Source organism: Myotis lucifugus, unplaced genomic scaffold (assembly GCF_000147115.1).
Source record: "Myotis lucifugus unplaced genomic scaffold, Myoluc2.0 scaffold_789, whole genome shotgun sequence".
In the NCBI taxonomy this organism is placed as follows: domain Eukaryota; kingdom Metazoa; phylum Chordata; class Mammalia; order Chiroptera; family Vespertilionidae; genus Myotis; species Myotis lucifugus.
Window position 1 is genome coordinate 19625 of NW_005871837.1, and position 22469 is coordinate 42093.

Sequence of the window (22469 nt, forward strand, 5' to 3'; positions counted from 1 at the left end):
CTGCAGGCTGGCTAGTTTAGAGAAAGGGGAAAAGAGACAGCTGTGAGAAAGCCTCCTTGGGTCAGAACAAATCCCAAATGCTGACCTCAGGGACTATCCCCACAAAAACACGTGGATTTCATTGGATTCCACTATAAAGCACTGTATGTCCTGGGCCATTGTTGAAAACAATACCGCAGCCAGCCCGGCTGGTGTGGCTCAGTGGTTGAGCGCTGACCTAGGAACTGGCTGGACTACTTCAGTGAAGCCCCTCCACACCTCCCAGTGTGAAGCCTCTGGTGTTGTACCCCAAGGTATGCCCACACTTGGCCTGTGTGGCAGTGGTCTGGGCAGGGCTCTCTTTGGCTTTTTCTCAAACACCCACCCAGTTGTTAAGCTCCACGAATTCCTGCCTGGTTGCTGTATTGTCTTTTGTTGTTGTTTGTGTGTTTCTAAAATACATTTTTATTGATTTCGGAGAGAGGAAAGGAGAGGGATAGAGAGACAGAAACATCAATGAGAGAGAAACATCTGTTGGCTGCCTCCTGCATGACCCCGATAAGAGATCGACCCAGCAATTGACAATAGTAAATTTTATGTGATGGGTTTTTTAACCACAATTTTTAAAATAGTGTTCCCTGCCCTTGCTAGTTTGGCTCAGTGGCTAGAGCGCTGGTCTGGGGACTGATGGGTCCCGGGTTCAATTCCGGTCAGGGGCACATGCCCGGGTTGCGGGCTCGATCTCCAGTGGGGGGTGTGCATGGGGCAGCCAATCAATGATTCTCTCATCATTGATGTTTCTATCCCTCTCTCTTCCTCTTTGAAATCAATAAAAATATATTTTTTAAAACAATAGTGTTCCCTGATAAAATAGGTAGTCAAGTGAAAAGCATGAGCTATCACCCTACTCGATCGCACTAATGCCTCTCCTTAGGATAACCTTCAAACTCGTCATATTTATATTCATACACAGAACTGAGCAGGCAGGTACTACTTAGGGGATGCCATTTAATTTAATTGATTATTTTTACTTCTCTTAGCAACAGAGATTTAGTGGGCTGGGTGAATTTAAGGTGACGTTATAATTGTTTTTTAATAGTAAAATGCATGAGGCAGGTGTTGTATTTTATTGGTTTGCCATTCCGACACCAGATTTGAACACAGAGTCGGAACTTGGTCCAGAATTCCATGAGAAGTCACGGAAGGGTTCTCCCAGGACACTGAGGCGGGGTTTGCACTTTTAAAAGACCCCTTGGTGCTGTGCGGAGAAAGGGATGGGGGGGAGGAGGAAATCTGGAGATCCCTAGGGGACAGTTGTAGGGACCTGGCCAGGGCTGGTTAAGGTGGTTTGGACTAAAATGGGGGAACTTCCAAATTCCCAGGAGAGAGTTATTTGCTCTAGCTTAGGTCAGGGGTCTATGAAGTGGCCGACAGGGAGGGGGGGTCACATGACACAGCTTGGCCTCCGGGGTCTGCCTGTGGTAAGAGAGGTGATGTTAGAGAACTGAGAAGGGATTGGGGATGAGCAGGCACCTCACCAGCAGTCTGGACTGTGAGGCCAATGCACTCGAGCTCCCTTCTGAGCGATGACCAGAAGCTGCCTTGGCCCGCTGTCCTTTGCTTGCTTTTGTCCCTAAAGGGGAGTCCACCCCCTAATACTCCCACGGTTAGAAGTCCTTGCTGACCCTCCTTTGTGCCCTGGTCCCACCTCTACCTTCTCAAGGCCTTACCTGTACTGTTCCCAGTAACGTCCTGCACCATCAGCCATGCCTATCAGCCTGCAACCACCTGAAACCCAGACCCCACCCTGACTCCACCTGGCCTCCAGCTCTGCCCCATTTGCCTCCAGCCCTTTACAGCAAACCCTTAACAAAGCTGTGCGTGTATGCTGACATCACATCCCCAACGCCCACTCCAGTGGGGTGTTGTCCCCTCCTCGCCCTAGAAACAGCTCTTCAAGGTCACCAAGACCCAAAGGCACCCAGAGCTGGTGGCCAGTCCTCTGTCCATCTCCCAGCAGCACTGGACAGGGTGGGCCACTCCCTTGTCCCTGAAACATTTTGTCCTCTTGGCTCCTTGGCTCTGTGCCTGGTTTCCCCCTGTCTCACTGGCTCCTCCTCCACCACCACCTAGGCCTCCTCGTGTTGACTGGCTGGTCTGTCCTTAGACACTGGCTTTATCCATCTGCACTCACTGTAGGCCAGAGATTTTCAACTTGTGTGTCACAAAATTTTAAAACGTGCAACACCTAATAGGTCAGGGGCACGGACCCCTTTTCCCTCAGATGGTCAAATTAAATAACGGCCCAGCCATGTGGATCACTAGTGGAGCGTCCACCCATGGACCAGGTGGTCACAGTTCCCTTCCCAGTCAGGGCACATGCCTGGGTTTCAGGCTCAATCTCCAGTGGGGGGCGTACAGGATGCAGCCATAGATGATGCTCTCTCATCACTGATGTTTCTATCTCTCTCCCTCTCCCTTCCTCTCTCTAAAGTCAATAAAAACATCTATTTTTTTAAATGAAAACAGCCATCACAACATAGCTGTCCAATGTGAATAAATCAAAGTTATACCGATTTTGAGAGAAAAGTATGTTTTCTGGTGTGCAGCAGAATTTTAGTAACTGTTTATGTGTGCCCTGGGATAGAAAGGTTGGGAATCACTGCTCTAGCCCATCTCAACCAATTCCAGGACTTCAAAGGTGGATCTTGGCCCAGTCGCCCCTCCCCGTCTAAGTGGTCTGTTTGACCTCTCTACCTGGATATCTGCTAGATGAGCTTCACGTGGAAGGAATTCTTCAATATTCCCTCCAAACCCACCCCTCCAGATTCTTCCCCACCTCTGGAAATGTCACCACCGTCTAGCCATTTCTTAAGGGCAACTTACGACAAATGGTAATACATCCATGCCGAAAGCGAGCATGTGTGCATGTGTGTGTGCATGTGCGTGTGCATGTGCCTGTAAGAGTGTGTGTGTGTGTGTGTGTGTGTGTGTGTGTGAACCCTGGCGGATGCACCATTGCTCTTTGTGTGGCCAGGATCCATTACCCCTTCTTCTGGCAACAACCTCTTCCCAGATTTTCATGTCCGTCCCAACCAAATGGTCAGGGCCACATGGACCCACCTCAGCCCAGGAATGTGCCTTGACGTGTCTTATGCTGCTCATTGAACCCCAGGCTGCTGGATAGAGTGATGGGTTCCAGGGGGCGCCTGGCCCTCAGGGCTGAGGAGAGCTGCTGCGGAGAAACAGGCACGGCTCCTGGGAAAGGCGCTGCCTTGCTCTTCCAAGGAAGCTACTGGACGAGGAGCTGCCACGGGACTCTCCCCCGATGACCTGTGCACAGATGGCACGTCTGGGCCTGGTGTGGGCATTTCCGCCATCAAGGAGGAAGGTAGCCTGAGGTCAGCTTGACTACATGGAGCAGAAGAATTGAGAGGATGGCCCAGACACGGGGCTGGAGCTCTGGGGACGCCACACATTTCTGGATCATTCTGTGCCGGAAGCCCTCTGTGCACGGCTTAATTGTTTGAGCAAATAGATTACCTTTTCATGTAAGTCAGAGTGAACTAAAGCTTCTGTTGCTTGAAACCAAAGGAATCCTAAATAACACGCTCTCCCAACAGCAGCAGGCGGCTGGCTGCCCAGAGGAGAAGGGTGGTTTCTGCTCCTTAGGACCAGCAGAACTCTCCCTGGGGCCCTGCTGCTGTCCCCGGCTGCTCTGGAAGCTTCTGGGGTACACTGGCCGAGGACCCCAGTCGCTGTAGCAATGGGGGCTCTAGTGTGTGCTTCATCAGCGTTTCATGATGACATGTGTGAGAGCTGCTAAGGTTGCTGTGTCCACCGCTTAATCCCCAGCACGTAGAACAGTGTGAGGGCTACAGACCACACATTTACTGAATGAATGGATGAGTGACCCTGACATGCCTCCGCCCATCCCTCCCCCCACCTTACAAATTCACCAAAGGAAAGACGCTGCCTGAAAGCTTGCACATTTTATTCTGGGGGCAGAGGTGGGAGAGGGGCAGGAGGAGGGAGGTGAGAGAAACTGGAGGCATACTCTGGATTTAGGAAGGAAGGAGGGGCCTTGAACCAGAGCTGGAGTTCTTGTGCTTTCACTCCAGGGTGGAGCCAGAGGCTGACAGGAGACCTAAAATGGAGAGAAGAGCCAGCTGTGGGGGGCGTGGGGTCTACGGGGAAACAGGGACTCAGAGACACCTATCGCTGCTCAGCACACCAGAGCCACATCCTGGAAGCCAGTCAGGAGACCGTGCGGGATGGGGGGCCTTAAAGATAAAACCACAGGCTCTAATGACAGGAAGCGATGGGGACCACACACTAAGGGACAACCCCTGTATCTGCAGCATCAGGGCACAAAGTGTCCCTGAGGCTAGAGAAGCTGCCAGGGCCAGTCTTAGGCCCCTCCAGCCCCACCTGTTCCCTCTGGGCAGAGCCTGGAAAGTGCCGGGAAAGCGGCTGGGGGAGCCCTCCCTGCCCAGCAGGATTCCCCAGCCCAGCTCTCAGGCCCCAGGGTCATGGGAAGGTAGTGGCCTCGGGTCCCATCCCCAGAGATCTGGGGCGGGCTGGGCTGGGGATTGGATTTGATCGGGGCTCTGAATTCAATGAAATATCTCAGTCCCAGGGCATTTCCTGGTGGTTAAGCTCTTTATCTCATTCATCCTCATTCCAACCTCAGAAATAGGGATTATTACCCCCCGCCCCCGCCTTCAAAGATGAGGAACCTGGAGCCCAGAGAGGTTAAGTTCTTGCCCAGGTCACACAGCTGAGGGGAGATGGAGACCTGATTTGATGCCAGGATTGCCAGGGGTCAAAGCCCCAAGACCTTAGGAGCATTTCCCAAAGCTCTTGGTGAGAGCTTCTCCAACATTTCCAGCTAACGCCCACCTGCCCCATTTCTCCACACTTGCCCATGTTGGAAGCGAGGGGAGTAATGTGTCAAAACAAGGAAGCATGGAGGGACACCCATGAGCTGCTTATGAAGATTGTGTGTGTGTGTGTGTGTGTGTGTGTGTGTGTGTGTTTAACCCATGCCTGCTGGGGGCGGCCCTGCTGTCCCTCTGCACTCACCTGCCTGGGACTTGCACATGCGGATGTCCACACAGACTTCGTGAGCCCCTTTGCCAGCCATGATGTCCTTGGAGATGCGCCGAAGAGATTTCCTCATGGTGCGCTTGCAGAGGCCTCTCAGGAAGCCTTTCACCTTGCTGCACACGCGAGACACAGCCTGGGCAATGGTGTCCTGCAATGGCAGAGTCATGGTGGGACACGGGAGCCAGAGGAGCCCTGTCCAGCTCTTCCACCCTCAGGCCCCGGCAGCTCTGGGCCCTGGGCAGCACTGCGTGGGAGGAGCTGGTGCCAGGTGGCCATGGGAGCAGGGACTGGAGAGACAGGGCCCAGCTCCCACTCCCAGTCCCCAGGCTCTAGCCAAAGCCTGGCCAGTAGGGACTCTTGAGAGAAGGCTATTGACCCTGCAGGGTCGCAGCCCCCTGTCCTACTGCCCCCTCGCTTCTGAGTGGAGAATGGTGTCCATGGCTGACAGACCCACATTAAAAGCTCTGCCCATGTGGCCTCCTGGCTCCGGGCCTGGCTGGTTCTCCACCTACAGGGGATGTGTGGGAAGGTCAGGAGGCGATCAGAGCTTGAAGCCTTGGCACCTTCCATTTTAAAGTGTCTTGTTCTGCCATCCCCATGGAGAAAGACACATCTGCGTACCCAGGCCTGAGGGTGGGCCCGGCAGTGCCAAGATGCTCAGCAGGTTGGAGGAGTGAGGGAGAGGGAGACCATGGTTCTTGGTTGTGACACATCCCCCTGTAGGCATTTATTCAGTGCCCGTCGGGGAACAGAGCACAGCCCCCCACCCTCCCTTCTGCTCCAGTAAGGGCTTAGGCAACTTGCCCGCTGGGAACGATTGAACATCTCATTCCACAGATGAGAACACAGAGCCTGGAGTTCGTGACTCCTCAGCCCACGCAGCCAGTTGCAGATCTGGGATTTACCAGGGCTGACTTGGGCCCTGGTCCCGCCTCCCAAAGCTCTGCCCTGAGAACTGCCCGGAACCATGGCCGATCCTCCTCCCACGTCCACACTCCCAGAGTGTCGTAATTACCCGGGTTTCTCTGAGGTCCATCCACAGACGCTGGAGGGGCCCAGGATCCCCTGCTGGGAACCCGGGGAGATCAGCCCAGGCCGCCCAATCCCTGAGCAGCAGCCGAGGCCCCCCAAGCCTCACCTCATCAGGCTGCTCCCCGACCATGTTCATCAGCTTCTGGATTATCCACTGGCACAGCCGACAGGTGATGCCCTTCTGCTCCCTTGTGGTCAACAGGTCATCCTGTCAGGAAAGGAAGGCCCTCAAGGCGTCTCCCACACACTCCCAGGCCAGCAGGTTCATCTGTGATCTTTCTGTCCTAAGGGCCTGAACCAGGCCACCCGGCCCTTGCCCACCCCCCTGAGAGACCCCAGGACAACACCTCTGCCAGCCTGCATGTACCCCTCTCCTGCTCTCCTGTCAGACCCCAGAGGGCCGGCCTCTTGGGGAGGGCCTAGCAGACCAATGTAGCACCACCACCCCCAGGCCTGGGTGTGAACCAAAGCAGCTCAACCTCCCCTCCCGCTCCCTGCTCCTCAGAGACCCCCAGCCCCTGCCCTGGCATTGTCCTGGAGGGGAGACAGGAGTGTCTGAGGAGGAGAGCAGGAACCCAGTACCTGGGGGCCCCCCTGGGCCAGGCCCGGGAAGAGCTGCTCTCCATCACCCAGGGGGGCCATCGCCGGGTCGGAGCACTCAGAGGTCACACCAGAAAAGGCCAGACCTGGGGAAGAAACAGCAGAGTCACTCCTTCCCACGGGCTGTCTCCCCATCGGCCAGGTCACTGACGGGCTGGGCTGGACCTGGTTCTGAGGGAAAGGCCTCCGTGATAATGGCAAGAAAGCTGGGGAGGGGAGGGGCGGGGAGCCGTGGGGATCCACACTGAGGGGCTGTCCTTACCTGGGGAGCCCAGGAGCGCCGAGGCAAGGAGCAGGAGGACCCAGGAGGCCATGGTGGGCAGCTGCCCAGGCAGCCCCCACGCCCCGTTTTATAGAGGCTGGGAGCCCTGCAGTCTGACCTTGCCGCGTCCTTCTTCTCTGATAGGTCACCTCCCCACGTCACAGGGTTTACCACAAACACCAATTTGGGGAGAAGAGGGGGGAGTAGCGGTACCTCGCAGGGGGGTTCCATGCTCCCTATTGTCCCGCACACACAGACTAGAACAGGGGGGGCAACCTTTTGGTGAGTGCGTGCCAAAACCAGCAAAATCTCTGACTCAAAATTCTTCTGCACGCCAACCCTAATTTTTTGAAAACATGTTACACCTACTTGATATCTCTTAAGGTGTACGTATATGAAGAACCTTGAAGAAATAATAAAATTCATTCGAGTGACAAAAACACAGTATATGATGATGAAAAATACATTTATTTTTTAATGTATACATGTACATTGATAGTCCGACAGAAAATTTTATGACTCCATTTGATATTATCAGTGGGACTTTTGCTGCTGCATCACTGATGACAGAGCTTTTACATCAGGTTTATATTTTGTAACCTTCAGAGATATGCACGAGCTACTACTTTCATCCATCAGGCTACTCCTATTATGAGACTTAACAAAATTCATCACTGAGAACAGAGATTCACAAGCGTATGTGGATGAAACCAAAACACTGGTTGGATCTTGGAAGGCAGGGAGAGTTAAGGCAGAAGCATAGAAATTGCTCTTCCCCTCTCTGGTCAATCCATGTCTATGGTCTTTAAGATAACTTGTTATGCAAAATTATTTATTTATCTAAGATACACCTACACTGAATTTATGTGAAAAATAAAAAAGTCTATATTAAGAAAAAAATTGTAAATGGAAGATTATAAGAGAGGGTTTTGCGTGCCAGCAAAAGTTACTGGCGTGCCATGTTTGGCACGCGTGCCAGGAGTTGCCCACCCCTGGACTAGAACTTTCTGAGCTGAGTGGGTGGGGAGACTAGACCCCAGCTTCCACCTCCTTTGGGGTCTTTCACCTCCGGCTGCAGAGATGGGAGAGGCACCTGCCAGGACCCTCCCGGAAGCACGTCCCACCCAGGCCCCTCAGTGCCATCGCTAGGGAGCCCACCCAGCCACTGCCCAGGAGGCCCAGCCAGGCTGAGTCCTCACCGCAGCACAGCCTCCTTGTCTAGAACACGGCCCTTCCCTGAGCCCTGCAGGGCCTCCACTCAGCTTCTGTGAGCGGACAGGGGTGGAGTCTCTTTTGCTGCCACACTGAGCAAACCTGGGATCCTGCCGGGAAGAATAAGAAGGAATGGGAATCGGGTTGGCAATAGCAGTGTCGGCTACAGGAGGATTGCTTGCTAAAAGGCATTTTAAAGGAAGAGTTGATTGGCCTTTGTAGCTAATTGGATACAGGACACAGAGGAGAGAAGCACAAGTTTGGCAATATTTGGGGCCTGGGAGGCTGAGGGACTGGTGGTGAAGCAGAAAATGTAGGAAAGGGAGCTTGTTTGGGCAAAGCTGAGTCTGAGGTACTGCATTTGTCTCCACCTCCAGGTGGACTGTTTGAAGGCAAGGCAGGCCCCACGGTCAGGGTGCCCACCATGCCTAGAACAGCCCTCAGACCAAACGGTCAATTGATGCCAAACTCGATTCACCTCATACAAGGAAACCAGGGCTCAGACAGGCCCAAGGACACACAGCTCTGAGAGGACAGGTGTGAGGATCTGAACCCAGGTCCATCAGACTCCAGGCCCTGAGTTCTCTCCCACTCCACACAGGTCCTGTCTCTAAGTGTCCAGGGCAAAGCTGTTACCGCTCTGACAGCAGCTCAGACAACATCCCCCTCCTGTCCTCAGCCCTCTTCATGACCGAGGCCTGCTCTGAGCACTTGTGGAGACCTTGGGCTAATGTGTGAAGACCACATTAATTAAGGGGAAACGGCCCCGGAAGGTGACTCATGTCTCTCTTTGTTGTGGAGTTTGCGGTGAGATCAGATCAAACATTCCAGTAAGTCCTTGCTTGGGGTGTTGAGGGTACAGGACACAGTCCCCACAGTTAGTCACAAGTCTCTACCCAGGCCTCGGGGGTCCGGTGTGAAGAACCCCCAAGCAGGCCCCACTGTCTTCCTATTGGTGGGATCTGTGGATGGTACATGGCAAGCCAAGCCCTGGCCCAGAGTTCCTGCGTGAAAGTGACTGCTTTCTGTGTCTTCTTCAGGGACTCTCTGCTTCCTCCGAGGTCATGGAGATGCCCTCTAGTTTTCTTCTAGGAGTTTCATCGTTTTTAATTTTTACATTTAGGTCTATGATTCATCTCAAATCAGCTGGGCTGAGGTTCCATCGTTTCAGATCAATTTGTGGGTCTATCTATGAGCTCCTTATTGTAGCAACGACTGCTTCCACAATAATAAAGCAATACAGTTTTTCAAATGGCACAATATTTGAACAGTTAATTTATAAGGAAGATAAGGATGACCAATAAACACTTGAAAAAGTGCTCAATATCGTAAGTCATGAGGGAATTCTATATTAAAAGTACAAGATAATGGCATCAAAATGACTACAATTAAAAAGACAAGATCTCACTTACATGTGGAATCTAAAAAGAAAACAGATACACACAAAAAACCAAACTCATCGAAAGAGAGAACAGATTGGTGGTGGGTGGAGGTGGTCAAAACATACAAACTTCTAGTTATAAATAAGTAAGTCCTGAGGATGTAATGGTAATTATGGTTCATGATACTGTATTGTATGTTTGGTAATTGCTAAGAGAGGAAAAGTTCACCTCACAAGAAAAAAAAAGTGTGACCACATACTAGTATGCTGATAAATGTTAACCAGACTTAGTGGTGAACATTTCACAATATATACAAATACCAGATCCTTCTGGTGTACACCTGAAACTAACATAGTATTATATGTTGACTAGAGGCCCGGTGCACAAAAATTTGTGCACTCGGGGGGTGAGGGATTCCCTCAGCCCGGTCTGTGCCCTCTCGCAGTCTGGGACCCCTCGGGAGATGACCACCTGCTGCCTTTTAGCAAGAAATCCGGAATTGGGCCTAAGATGGCAATCAGACATCCCTCTGGAAGCCCAGGAGCCCTCGGGGGATGTCCACTTGCCAGCGGGGAGCAGGCCTAAGCTGCAGTAGGACATCCTTAGCACTGCTGGGGAGGCAGGAGAGGCTCCCACCACCACTGCTGTACTGGCAGCCGTCAGCCTGGTTTGTGGCTGAGCAGAGCTCCTGCTGTGGGAGCACACTGACTACCAGGGGGCAGCTCCTGCATTGAGCGTCTGCCCCCTGGTGGTCAGTGTGTGTCATAGTGACCAGTCATTCCCAGTCCCTCTGCTGTTAGGGTCAGTTTGCATATTACCCTTTTATTATATAGGACTAGAGGCCTGGTGCAGAGATTCGTGCATCGGTGGGATCCCTCGGTGTGGCCTGTGCCCTCTCACAATCTGGGACCCCTCAGGGGATGTTGGACTGCCAGTTTTGGCCCAATCCCCACAGGCCAGGCTGAGGGACCCCACCGGTGCATGAGCCTCTAGTATGAATATAAGATCTTTGTTTAATCTCATCCTGCCCTCCCCCCTCCTCTCTTCCCTCTGAGATTCATCAGTCTTTTCCATGTTTCCATGCCTGTGCATTAAGCTTCTGCCCTGTGGTCATTGTGCATCATAGCTACCAGTCTGACGGTCATTTAGGCTTTTATATATATAGATAGAGGCCTGGTTCACGGGTGGGGGCCGGCTGGTTTGCCCTGAAGAGTGTCCGGGATCAGGGTGGGGGTCCCGCTGGGGTGCCTGGCCAGCCTGGGTGAGGGACTGATGGCTGTTTTCAGGCTGGCCACACCCCCTTCAGGGTTGGGGGTCCACTGGGGTGCCTGGCCAGCCTGGGTGAGGGACTGATGGCTGTTTTCAGGCAGGTCAAGCGCCCCCCCCCCAGTGGGGACCCTCACCCCATGAAGGTTTGGCCAGCCTGGGTGAGGGGCTGATGGCTGTTTTCAGGCTGGCCACACCCCCTTTAGGGTGGGGGCTCCACTGGGGTGCCTGGCCACTCTGGGTGAGGGGCTGAGGGCCATTTTCAGGCTGGCCAAGCCCCGTGGCGACGGAAGCTCCCAGCCTCTCCTTTTTTTCGTTTTTCTTTTTTTATTCTGGGGTTTATTTACCTTCTATAATTGAAACTTTGTTGCTTTGAGTGGAGCTCAGAGCCTCCGCAGCAGGTGGGGAAACTTGGCTTCCTCCATCATTGGGACAACCAAGCCTCCTGCTCGCTCCAGCTTCATGGCTGCCGGCCGCCATCTTGGTTGGGTTAATTTGCATATAGTCACTCTGATTGGCTGGTGGGCATGGCTTAAGACATAGCGAAGGTACAGTCAATTTGCATGTTTGTCTTTTATTAGTGTAGATGTGTGAGAGCTGCTGAGGTTGCCATGTCCACCACTTAATCCCCAGCACATAGAACCGAGTGGGGGCCACAGATCACACCTTTACTGAATGAATAGATGAGTCACCCTGACATGCCTCCACCCATCCCACCCCCCACACCCACCCCACAAATCACCAAAGGAAAGAAGCTGCCTGAAAGCTTGCACGTTTTATTCTCCAGAACAGCAGGGGGGCGGGGGTGTCTGGGGAGGGGGAGCAGGAGGAGGGAGGTGAGAGAAACTGGAGGCTGACTCTGGATTTAGGAAGGAAGGAGGGGCCAGGAGCCAGGGCTGGAGTTCTTGTGCTTTCTCCCCAGGGTGGAGCCAGAGGCTAACAGGAGACCTAGAATGCAGAGAAGAGACAGCTGTGGGGTGTGTGGGGTCTAAAGGGAAACGGGGACTCAGAGCCACCTGTTGCTGCTCAGCACACCAGAGCCACATCCTGGAAGCCAGTAGGAGACCGTGCAGGTTGTGGGGCCTTGAAGATAAAAGCCACAGGATCTAATGACAGGAAGCGATGGGGACCGACCACACACTAAGCAGCGACCCCTGTATCTGCAGCATTAGGGCCCAAAGCATCCCTGAGGCTAGAGAAGCTGCCAGGGCCAGTTGTAGGCCCCCTCCAGCCCCAATGTTCTCTCTGGGCAGAGCCTGGAAAGTGCTGGGAAAGGGGCTGGGGGAGCCCTCCCTGCCCAGCAGGATTCCCCAGCCCAGCTCTCAGGCCCCAGGGTCATGGGAAGGATGTGGCCTCGGCTCCCATCCCCAAAGGTCTGGCAGGGCTGGGGACTGGAGTTGATGGGGCTCTGAAGTCAATGAAATATCTCAGTCCCAGGGCATCTCCTGGTGGTTAAGCTCTTTATCTCATTCATCCTCATTCCAACCTCAGAAATAGGGATTATTACCCCCCTCCCCCGCCTTCAAAGATGAGGAACCTGGAGCCCAGAGAGGTTATGTTCTTGCCCAGGTCACACAGCTGAGGGGAGATGGAGACCTGATTTGATGACAGGATTGCCAGGGGTCAAAGCCCCAAGACCTTAGGAGCATTTCCCAAAGCTCTTGGTGAGAGCTTCTCCAACATTTCCAGCTAACGCCCACCGGCCCCACTTCTCCACACTTGCCCATGTTGGAAGTGAGGGAAGTAATGTGTCAAAACAAGGGAGCATGGAGGGACACCCATGAGCTGCTTATGGAGTTTCTATGTGGCTTTTTTGTGTGTTTTTGACCCATGTCACGCCTGCTGGGGGAGGCTGTGTGGGGCCCTCAGGAACCAGGCCCTGCTGTCACCTCTGCACTCACCTGCCTGGGACTTGCACATGCGGATGTCTGCACAGATTTCGAGGGCCCCTTTGCCAGCCATGATGTCCTTGGAGATGCGCTGAAGAGATTTCCTCATGGTGCGCTTGCAGAGGCCTCTCAGGACGCCTTTCACCTTGCTGCACACTCGAGACGCAGCCTGGGCGATGGTATCCTGCAATGGCAGCATCATGGTGGGACACAGGAGCCAGAGGAGCCCTGCCCAGCTCTGCCACCCTGCAGGCCCCGGCAGCATTGGGCCCTGGGCAGCGCTGGGCGGGAGGAGCTGGTGCCAGGTGGCCATGGGAGCAGGGACTGGAGAGACAGGGCCCGGCTCCCACTCCCAGTCCCCAGGCTCTGGCCAAAGGCTGGCCAGTAGGGGCTCTTGAGAGAAGACTATTGGCCCTGCAGGGTTTCAGCCCCCTGTCCCACTGCCCCCTGGCTTCTGAGTGGAGAATGGTGCCATGGCTGCCAGACCCATATTAAAAGTTCTGCCCATGTGGCCTCCTGGGTCAGGGCCTGGCTGGTTCTCCACCTACAGGGGGTGTGTGGGAAGGTCAGGAGGCGATCAGAGCTTGAAGCCTTGGCACCTGTGATTTTAAAGTGTCTTGTTCTGCCATCCCCGTGGAGAAAGACACATCTGCATACCCAGGCCTGAGGGTGGGCCCGGCAGTGCCAAGATGCTCAGCGGGTTGGAGGAGTGAGGGAGAGGGAGGGAGAGGGAGACCATGGTTCTTGGTCGTGACACATCCCCCTGTAGGCATTTATTCAGTGCCCGTTGGGTTCAGAGCATAGCCCCCCACCCCCTTCTGCTCCTGTAAGGGCGTAGGCGACATGCCCAGTGGAAATGATTGTCCATCTCATTCCACAGATGAGAACACAGAGCCCGGGGTTCGTGACTCCTCAGCCCACGCAGCCAGTTGCAGGTCTGGGATTTACCAGGGCTGACTTGGGCCCTGGTCCCGCCTCCCAAAGCTCTGCCCTGAGAACTGCCCGGAACCATGGCCGCTCCTCCTCCCACGTCCACACTCCCAGAGTGTCGTGATTTCCCGGGTTTCTCTGAGGTCCATCCACAGACGCTGGAGGGACCCGGGAGCCCCTGCGGGAATCCAGGGAGATCGGCCCAGGCCGCCCAATCCCTGAGCAGCAGGCCGAGGCCCCGCAAGCCTCACCTCATCAGGATCCTCCCCCACCATGTCCAACAGCTGCTGGATTATCCCCTTGCACAGCCGACAGGTGACGCCCTTCTGCTCCCTTGTGGTCGGCAGGTCACCCTGTCAGGAAAGGAAGGCCCTCGAGGCGTCTCCCACACACTCCCAGGCCAGCAGGTTCATCTGTGATCTTTCTGTCCTAAGGGCCTGACAAGGCTGGCTGGCCCTTGACCACCCCCCCACCCCCCCGAGAGACCCCAGGACAACATGTCTGCCAGCCTGCATGTACCCCTCTCCTGCTCTCCTGTCAGACACCAGAGGGCCCTCTTGGGGAGGGCCTAGCAGACCAATGAAGCACCACCATCCTCAGGCCTGGGTGTGAACCAAAGCAGCTCAACCTCCCCTCCTGCTCCCTGCTCCTCAGAGACCCCCAGCCCTTGCCCTGGCATTGTCCCTGGAGGAGAGAGAGGAGCGTCAGAGGAGGTGAGCAGGAACCCAGTACCTGGTGGCCCCCCTGGACCAGGCCCGGGAAGAGCTGCTCTCCATCACCCAGGGGGGCCATTGCCGGGTCGGAGCACTCAGAGGCCACACCAGAAAAGGCCAGACCTGGGGAAGAAACAGCAGAGTCACTCCTTCCCACGCGCTGTCTCTCCCATCGGCCAGGTCACTGGCAGGCTGGGCTGGACCTGGTTCTGAGGGAAAGGCCTCCGTGATGATGGCAAGAGAGCTGGGGAGGGGTGGGGAGCCATGGGGATCCACACTGTGGGGCTGTCCTTACCTGGGGAGCCCAGGAGCGCCGAGGCAAGGAGCAGGAGGACCCAGGAGGCCATGGTGGGCAGCTGCCCAGGCAGCCCCCACGCCCCATTTTATAGAGGCTGGGAGCCCTGCAGTCTGACCTTGCCGCGTCCTTCTTCTCTGATAGGTCACCTCCCCACGTCACAGGGTTTACCACAAACACCAATTTGGGGAGAAGAGGGGGGAGTAGCGGTACCTCAGGTAGAGGGGGGTTCCATGCTCCCTATCGTCCCCACACACACAGACTAGAACTTTCTGAGCTGAGTGGGTGGGGAGACTAGACCCCAGCTTCCACCTCCTTTGGGGTCTTTCACCTCCGGCTGCAGAGATGGGAGAGGCACCTGCCAGGACCCTCCCGGAAGCACGTCCCACCCAGGCCCCTCAGTGCCATCGCTAGGGAGCCCACCCAGCCACTGCCCAGGAGGCCCAGCCAGGCTGAGTCCTCACTGCAGCTCAGCCTCCTTGTCTAGAACACGGCCCTTCCCTGAGCCCTGCAGGGCCTCCACTCAGCTTCTGTGAGCGGACAGGGATGGAGTGCCTTTTGCTGCCACACTGAGCAAACCTGGGATCCTGCCGGGAAGAATAAGAAGGAATGGGAATCGGGTTGGCAATAGCAGTGTCGGCTACAGGAGGATTGCTTGCTAAAAGGCATTTTAAAGGAAGAGTTGATAGGCCTTTGTAGCTAATTGGGTACAGGACATAGAGGAGAGAAGCACAAGTTTGGCAATGTTTGGGGCCTGGGAGGCTGAGGGACTGGTGGTGAAGCAGGAAATGTAGGAAAGGGAGCTTGTTTGGGCAAAGCTGAGTCTGAGGTACTGCATTTGTCTCCACCTCCAGGTGGACTGTTTGAAGGCAAGGCAGGCCCCACGGTCAGGGTGCCCACCATGCCTAGAACAGCCCTCAGACCAAACGGTCAATTGATGCCAAACTCGATTCACCTCATACAAGGAAACCAGGGCTCAGACAGGCCCAAGGACACACAGCTCTGAGAGGACAGGTGTGAGGATCTGAACCCAGGTCTATCAGACTCCAGGCCCCGAGTTCTCCCCCACTCCACACGGGTCCTGTCTCTAAGTGTCCAGGGCAAAGCTGCTACCCCTCTGGCAGCAGCTCAGACAACATCCCCCTCCTGTCCTCAGGCTTCTTCATGACCGAGGCCTGCTCTGAGCACTGGTGGAGACCTTGGACTAATGTGTGAGGACCACGTTAATTAAGGGGAAACGGCCCCGGAAGGTGACTCATGTCTCTCTTTGTTGTGGAGTTTGCGGTGAGATCAGATCAAACATTCCAGTAAGTCCTTGCTTGGGGTGTTGAGGGTACAGGACACAGTCCCCACAGTTAGTCACAAGTCTCTACACAGGCCTCGGGGGTCCGGTGTGAAGAACCCCCAAGCAGGCCCCACTGTCTTCCTATTGGTGGGATCTGTGGATGGTACATGGCAAGCCAAGCCCCGGCCCAGAGTTCCTGCGTGAAAGTGACTGCTTTCCGTGTCTTCTTCAGGGACTCTCTGCTTCCTCCGAGGTCATGGAGATGCCCCCTTGTTTTCTTCTAGGAGTTTTATCATTTTTAATTTTTACATTTAGGTCTATGATTCATCTCAAATGAGCTGGGCTGAGGTTCCATTGTTTCAGATCAATTTGTGGAAAAAAAAATTTTTTTCCCATTGAATTGCTTTGGCACTTTGGTCAGAAATCAACTGACCGTATACATGTGGGTCTATCTATGAGCTCCTTATTGTAGCAACGACTGCTTCCATAATAATAAAGCTATAGTTTTTCAAACGGCACAATATTTGAACAGTTAATTTATAAGGAAGATAAGGATGACCAATAAACACTTGAAAAAGTGCTCAATATCATAAGTCATGAGGGAATTCTATATTAAAAGTACAAGATAATGGCATCAAAATGACTACAATTAAAAAGACAAGATCTCGCCCTGGCCGGTTTGGCTCAGTGAATAGAGTGTCGGCCTGCAGACTGAAGGGTCCCGGGTTCAATTCCGGTCAAGTGCATGTGCCTTGGTTGCGAACACATCCCCTGTGGGAGGTGTGTAGGAGGCAGCTGATCGATGTTTCTCTCTCATTGATGTTTCTAACTCTCTATCCCTCTCCCTTCCTCTCTGTAAAAAATCAATAAAATATATATATTTTTTTAATAAAATATATTTTTTAAAAAAGACAAGATCTCATTTACATGTGGAATCTACAAAAAACAGATACACACAAAAAACCAAACTCATCAAAAGAGAGAACAGTTGGTGGTGGGTGGAGGTGTTCAAAAGATACAAACTTCTAGTTATAAATAAGTAAGTCCTGAGGATGTAATGGTAATTGTGGCTCATGACACTGTATTGTATGCTTGGTAATTGCTAAGAGAGGAAAAGTTCACATCACAAGAAAAAAAAGTGTGACCACATACTCGTATGCTGATGGGTGCTAACCAGACTTAGTGGTGAACATTTCACAATATATACAAATACCAGATCCTTCCGTTGTACACCTGAAACTAACATAGTATCATATGTTGATTATATCTCAATTTTAAAAAATAAATATCTATTGAGCAAGATAGTGAGATGTTAAAAATCACACTAATCACTTGGCACAGAAAGGGCGGGGTGTGGGGAAGACCACACCCAATGTTGGTGAGGGTGTGGAGCAACCGATGCTTCACACATTGTTGGTGGGAGCACAAAACGGCCCGATCACTGAAACTTAAGTTGACACTTTTTCATGGAGGTAAGCATACATCTGCCCAATGACCCAGCCATTCCACCTCTACACTTTGACTCATGCTAGATGAAAACAGATGTACATGCAAAGACTATCTGAGGATGTTCACAGACAGACGGCCCCGCGATTACACTCCTAGAAATATACCAGAAGAATTACACACAGGCCTTCCGATAGATAATTGTACATCAGTGTTCACTGCAGCATTGTTCACAAGAGCCAAAGGCGTAAACAACCCAGGTGTCCATCGACAGGTGACTGGATTAACAGAATGTGGTGCAAATCCGCAATGCAATGCTATCAATCCATAAAAAGGGACCGAGTTCTGAGGCATGTACAACATGAGCGAACCTGAAAACATCATGCTAAGTGAAATGAATATTGTATGATACCACTCACATCAGTCGTCCAGAATAGACAAGTTCATAGGAACAGAAAGCAGAGTAGAGGTTACCAGGGACTGCGGGGAGGAGAAATGAACGAGTTTCTGTTTGAGATGATGACAATTTTTCTGGAAATAGATATTGGTAATGGTGGCACAACATTTTACAGGTAATGAATGCCACCGAATTGTACATTTCAAGTGCTCAAGATGGCAAATTTTAGTATATATATTGTACTACAATAAAAAAGTCAAAGGAAGAGATTATTGCTAAAATGTTTCATTAGAACCAAAAATGATAAATAACCCAAATGCCCATCAACAGGTAAATGAATAAACACACTAAGGTATATAATAAATACTCCTTGGCAATAAGATGGAATGATTGCTGATACATGTAACAAAATAATGAATCTCAGACACGGAGCAAAAGGAAGTCAGACACAAAAGACTAGGTTCTATATGATTTCACTTATATGAAGTTCTAGAACAGGCAAAATGCATCTATGGTGGGGAAAAAAGCAGAAAAAATGGTAAGATATGAGAGGAGAATGTGGGAAGGGCACCAGGGGGCCTTCTGAGGTGATGAAATGTTCTATATCTTGATTGGGGTGTGAATTGCATGGTATATGCATCTAAAAACTCATCGCATTGTCCTAGCCAGTTTGGCTCAGTGGATAGAGCACTGGCCTGCAGACTGAAGGGTTCCAGGTTAGATTCCAGTCAAGGGCACATGCCTGGGTTGCAGGCTCAACCCCCAGTAGGGGACATACAGGAGGCAGCCAATTAATGATTCTCTCTCATCACTGATGTTTCTATCTCTCTCTCCTCCCTTCCTCTCTGAAATCAATAAAAATATATGGGGGCGGGGGAGGGGCTCATCACACTACACACCTAAGAACCATATATTTCACTACACGTATGCCCTGTGCTCAGTTGGTTGAGCATAATCCCATGCACTGAAAGGTTGCCGGTTTCAATTCCTGGTCGAGGCACATGCCCAGGTTGCAGGTTTGATCCCCAGCTAGGGTACATGCTGGAGGCCGCTAATTCATGTTTCTGTCTCACATCAATGTTTTTCTCTCCCCTGTCCCTTCCTCTCTTTCTTTTATTTTTTTAAATATATTTTTATTGATTTTAGAGTGGAAAGGAGAGGGAGAGAGAAACATCAATGATGAGAAAGAATAATTGATTGGCTGCCTCCTGCACGGCCTACACGGGGGATTGGGCCTACAATTTGGGCATGTGCCCTGACCAGAAATTGAACCATGACCTCCCGGTTTGTAGGTCGACACTTAACCACTGAACCACGCCAGCTGGGCCCCCTTCCTCTCTTTCTAAAATCAATAAAAACATATTTTAAAATAATTTGCTAATGTTTGAACAATAAAACTAATCAAAACTTACAACTATAATATGAATCATAATTTTTAAATGGGACAGAATTATGACTCAGGACAGCCTCCCTACACATACTAAATTTCATACATTTTTATAATATATCTTTTAGGGTTATGATATTATTTATTAAATAGTATTTAAAAAAATAATAATTCCAAAAAAAGTATTTATACCTCTTTGGGAACATTGTTGATAGATGTTCACTAATTACCTTCCTTTTCCCAACTTTGTTGATATATAATTAACTACACTCACCTGCATACACCTAAAGTGTACAAATTAATGAGTTTTGACACATGTATACAACTGTGAAACCGTTACAGCAGTCAGGAAAGTGAGCATGCCTGTCCCCTTGTGTCCTTTTGGATGGATGGATGGATGGATGGATGGATGGATGGATGGATGGATGGATGGGTGGGTGGATGGATGGATGGATGGACAGACGGGTGGATAGGATGGAATTGATCTGCAAGGAAGAAATGAGGGAAGGAAATCGCATGATGGATGGAATAAATGGATGGATGATTAGAAGGAGCCTCACATGGTCTAGTTTCCTCTCACTATTTTGGATGCACCTCCCTGGATACCTTCTCAAACAGATGTTACAGAATGTTCCTGCATCAGCTGACTCTAAGGGCCTGTCTGGTGCTTCGTCAGCCTGAGGACCCTGGGAGCTTGACCGGTGGTTGAGAAACGACAAGCACACCTGTTTCGTGTCTTGGACAAAAGCTCCCGATGCACCACTGTGGCAACTAAAGACAGATCGATGGTGAGGGCTGACTCTCGAACCTCCCTTGTTGATCAGAGCTGAGGCTGCGCTCCTGACCACAGGCCAACACCAGCTGAGTCACACTTCAGAGTGTGACACAGGGAGAGGTCAGTAGTTTCTCAGGGGTTAGCAAACCTCTGCCCAGGCCCCAAGAGGGGCCCAGCCCTCGCCCAGGCCTCTGCTCTCGGAAGTTAATTCTCTTACATCACCTTTTCTCCTTCATGTCCATCTTTTGCTCTTCCTCGAATAACTTTTCATAATTCTCCCATCCTTGCACCACCCCTATATTGTCTCCTCTTTATATATAGATATGTTTTCATTGATTTTAGAGAGAGGAAGAGAGAGGGAGAGAGAGAGAGAAATGTCGACGTGAGAGAGAAACATCGATTGGCTGCTTTCCGTACAAACCCAGACCAGGGATTGAACCCACAACCTGGATATGTGCCCTGACTGGGAATCGAACCCATGACCTTTTGGTGTACAGGACAACACTCCAACTAACTGAGCCACACTGGTCAGGGCTGGTTCCCTCTTTTGAGAAGCTCCACAGTCATGGCAACTTCCATCTCTGGCTTCTAAGGTTGACAAGACCTTGGATCTGGAAGCTTCCAAAGCAGGGTTCCTACAGCCCCCTCTGAGCCTTCACCTCCACCCCTCCCCCTTCCCCATCTCACACCTACCAGCTCCATCCGGATGACCCCTGCGGCCTCACTTGGACGTTGGCTTCTGCTGCTGGGTGTCCTGGTGCCGGAGCCCTGCCACATCCAGTGCCACCTCCTGTAACAAGACTGGGACCACTGCTCTCACCCTTCCAGATCTTATGTCCCAGCCCGACCCTCCATGTTTGGGGATTCCTGCTTCTCCTGTAGTACTGCTGATTCAGACCAGCCCTGCCTTGCCACACAACCAAAATAGGGCCGAATCTATACTAATTTGAACTGTTTTCTTTCTTTCTTCCTTTCTTTCTTTCTTTCTTTCTTTCTTTCTTTCTTTCTTTCTTTCTTTCTTTCTTTTTTTATTAATCCTCACCCAAGGATATTTTTTCCACTGATTTTTAGAAAGAGTGGAAGGGAGGGCATGTGATAAAGAGAGAGAAACTTCGATGCGAGAGAGACACACCCATTGGTTGCCTCCCTCACGCACCCCGACCCAGGGCCAGGGATTGAGCCTGCAACCAAGGTACATATTCTAGACCGGAATCAAACCTGCGACCCATCAGTCCGCCGGCCGACACTCTAACCACTGAGCAACCGGCTAGGACTTGAATTGTTTTCTAAAAGCATCTTGTTTGCTAGTATATTTGAGGAAGGAGGGAAGTTTTCCTTTCTTTGGTTTCATTGCTTTTCAGGCCCTTTTTTTTAAGTACAGAGATAGTTTGTAATGATCACACATAATTCTACCAAGAAATAGCCATTTTCAACCACTCGGCATGCCTCCTGCCAGTCTTTTCCCTGTATTTCCATTTTTTCGTTGCTAACTCAAGTTTCCCCAGGAATACCAATTCAGGACAGTGGTGTTTAATCACATTTTATTGTCTCTTACCTGGGCCACCGCAGGACTTCATACCTCTCACCCACTGCTCCTCCACCATGACTGCGACTCGTTCTCCTATGCGTCAGGCCAGCGGCAGTGTGGTGACAGGCACTGCCCCCTCTGCACTGCCACCAGGTCTTGCTGCCTGTGGCCCTCCCTGCCAGGGCCCTCCCTCCCTCTCCTGGCACCTGGAGACCCCAAAGCTGAGAGTTCTATCCTGAAATGATCAAAAGCCCGCATGCCACTCTGGCTTCTCACGTGTCGGCCACGGGAACAGACATGTCCCAGCGCTTCGGCCAAAGCCTCTCTTTAAGTGTTTACTCACAGACATCTGTCGCCGGGACTGGGTCAGAGCTCCCTGGGGTCTGAGCTGGGGACACACTTGGATGTTTTTTGTCTTCTTTTGTTTTGTTTTTTAAATATTTTTTATTGATTTCAGAGAGGAAGGGAGAGGGAGAGAGAGATAGAAGAAACATCAATGATGAGAGAATCATTGATCGGCTGCCTCCTACACGCTCCACACTGGGGATTGAGCCCCCAGCCCCGGGATGTGCCCTGACCGGGAATCAAGCCGTGATCTCCTGGTTCACAGGAGGTCAAAGTTCAACCACTGAGCCACGCGGGCGGGTACACCCGGCTGTTTTTAGATCTGACCCGCACTTGGGGCAGCCAAAACGCTAGGGCTCTGCTGCAGGCTCAGGCTCTGAGCTGGTTTCTTCTTCCCCGAGGAGGAGGACTCTCCCAGGAATTGCTCTCGCACACACACAGCTCCCACGGCGGGTCTTCCTCCCTCGCCGGAGCGTCCCGCCTTCTGCTGATTAAGGGGGATGTGCTGGGCTTCTCCGCTGTGCACCTTCGCTGTGGTTTGGCAGGAGCCGGCCTGCCGGGGCCGGAGTCAGTCCAGTTGCTCCTTCTCCACGGCCCCATCTCGGGAACCTTAACGGAAAGCCTGTCCTCTTAGGAG

General features: G+C 52.1%; 2 protein-coding genes across 2 annotated transcripts; both read right to left on the minus strand.

Annotated features, from left to right (window-relative positions):
- Positions 1-3988: 3988 nt before the first annotated feature.
- On the minus strand, positions 3989-6793 carry LOC102430920 (antimicrobial peptide NK-lysin-like). Its single transcript, XM_023747062.1, has 4 exons — positions 6703-6793; positions 6227-6328; positions 5065-5236; positions 3989-4126 (listed from the first exon to the last, which is right to left on the minus strand). Exons 1-4 carry the CDS (start codon positions 6760-6762, stop codon positions 4092-4094), a joined length of 369 nt encoding a protein of 122 aa, XP_023602830.1. The 5' UTR covers positions 6763-6793; the 3' UTR covers positions 3989-4091.
- Positions 6794-11668: 4875 nt separating this feature from the next.
- On the minus strand, positions 11669-14743 carry LOC102431237 (antimicrobial peptide NK-lysin-like). The gene is made up of 5 exons (XM_014448246.2): positions 14670-14743; positions 14394-14497; positions 13913-14014; positions 12744-12915; positions 11669-11790 (listed from the first exon to the last, which is right to left on the minus strand). Exons 1-5 carry the CDS (start codon positions 14719-14721, stop codon positions 11708-11710), a joined length of 513 nt encoding a protein of 170 aa, XP_014303732.2. The 5' UTR covers positions 14722-14743; the 3' UTR covers positions 11669-11707.
- Between the last annotated feature and the right edge of the window lie 7726 nt (positions 14744-22469).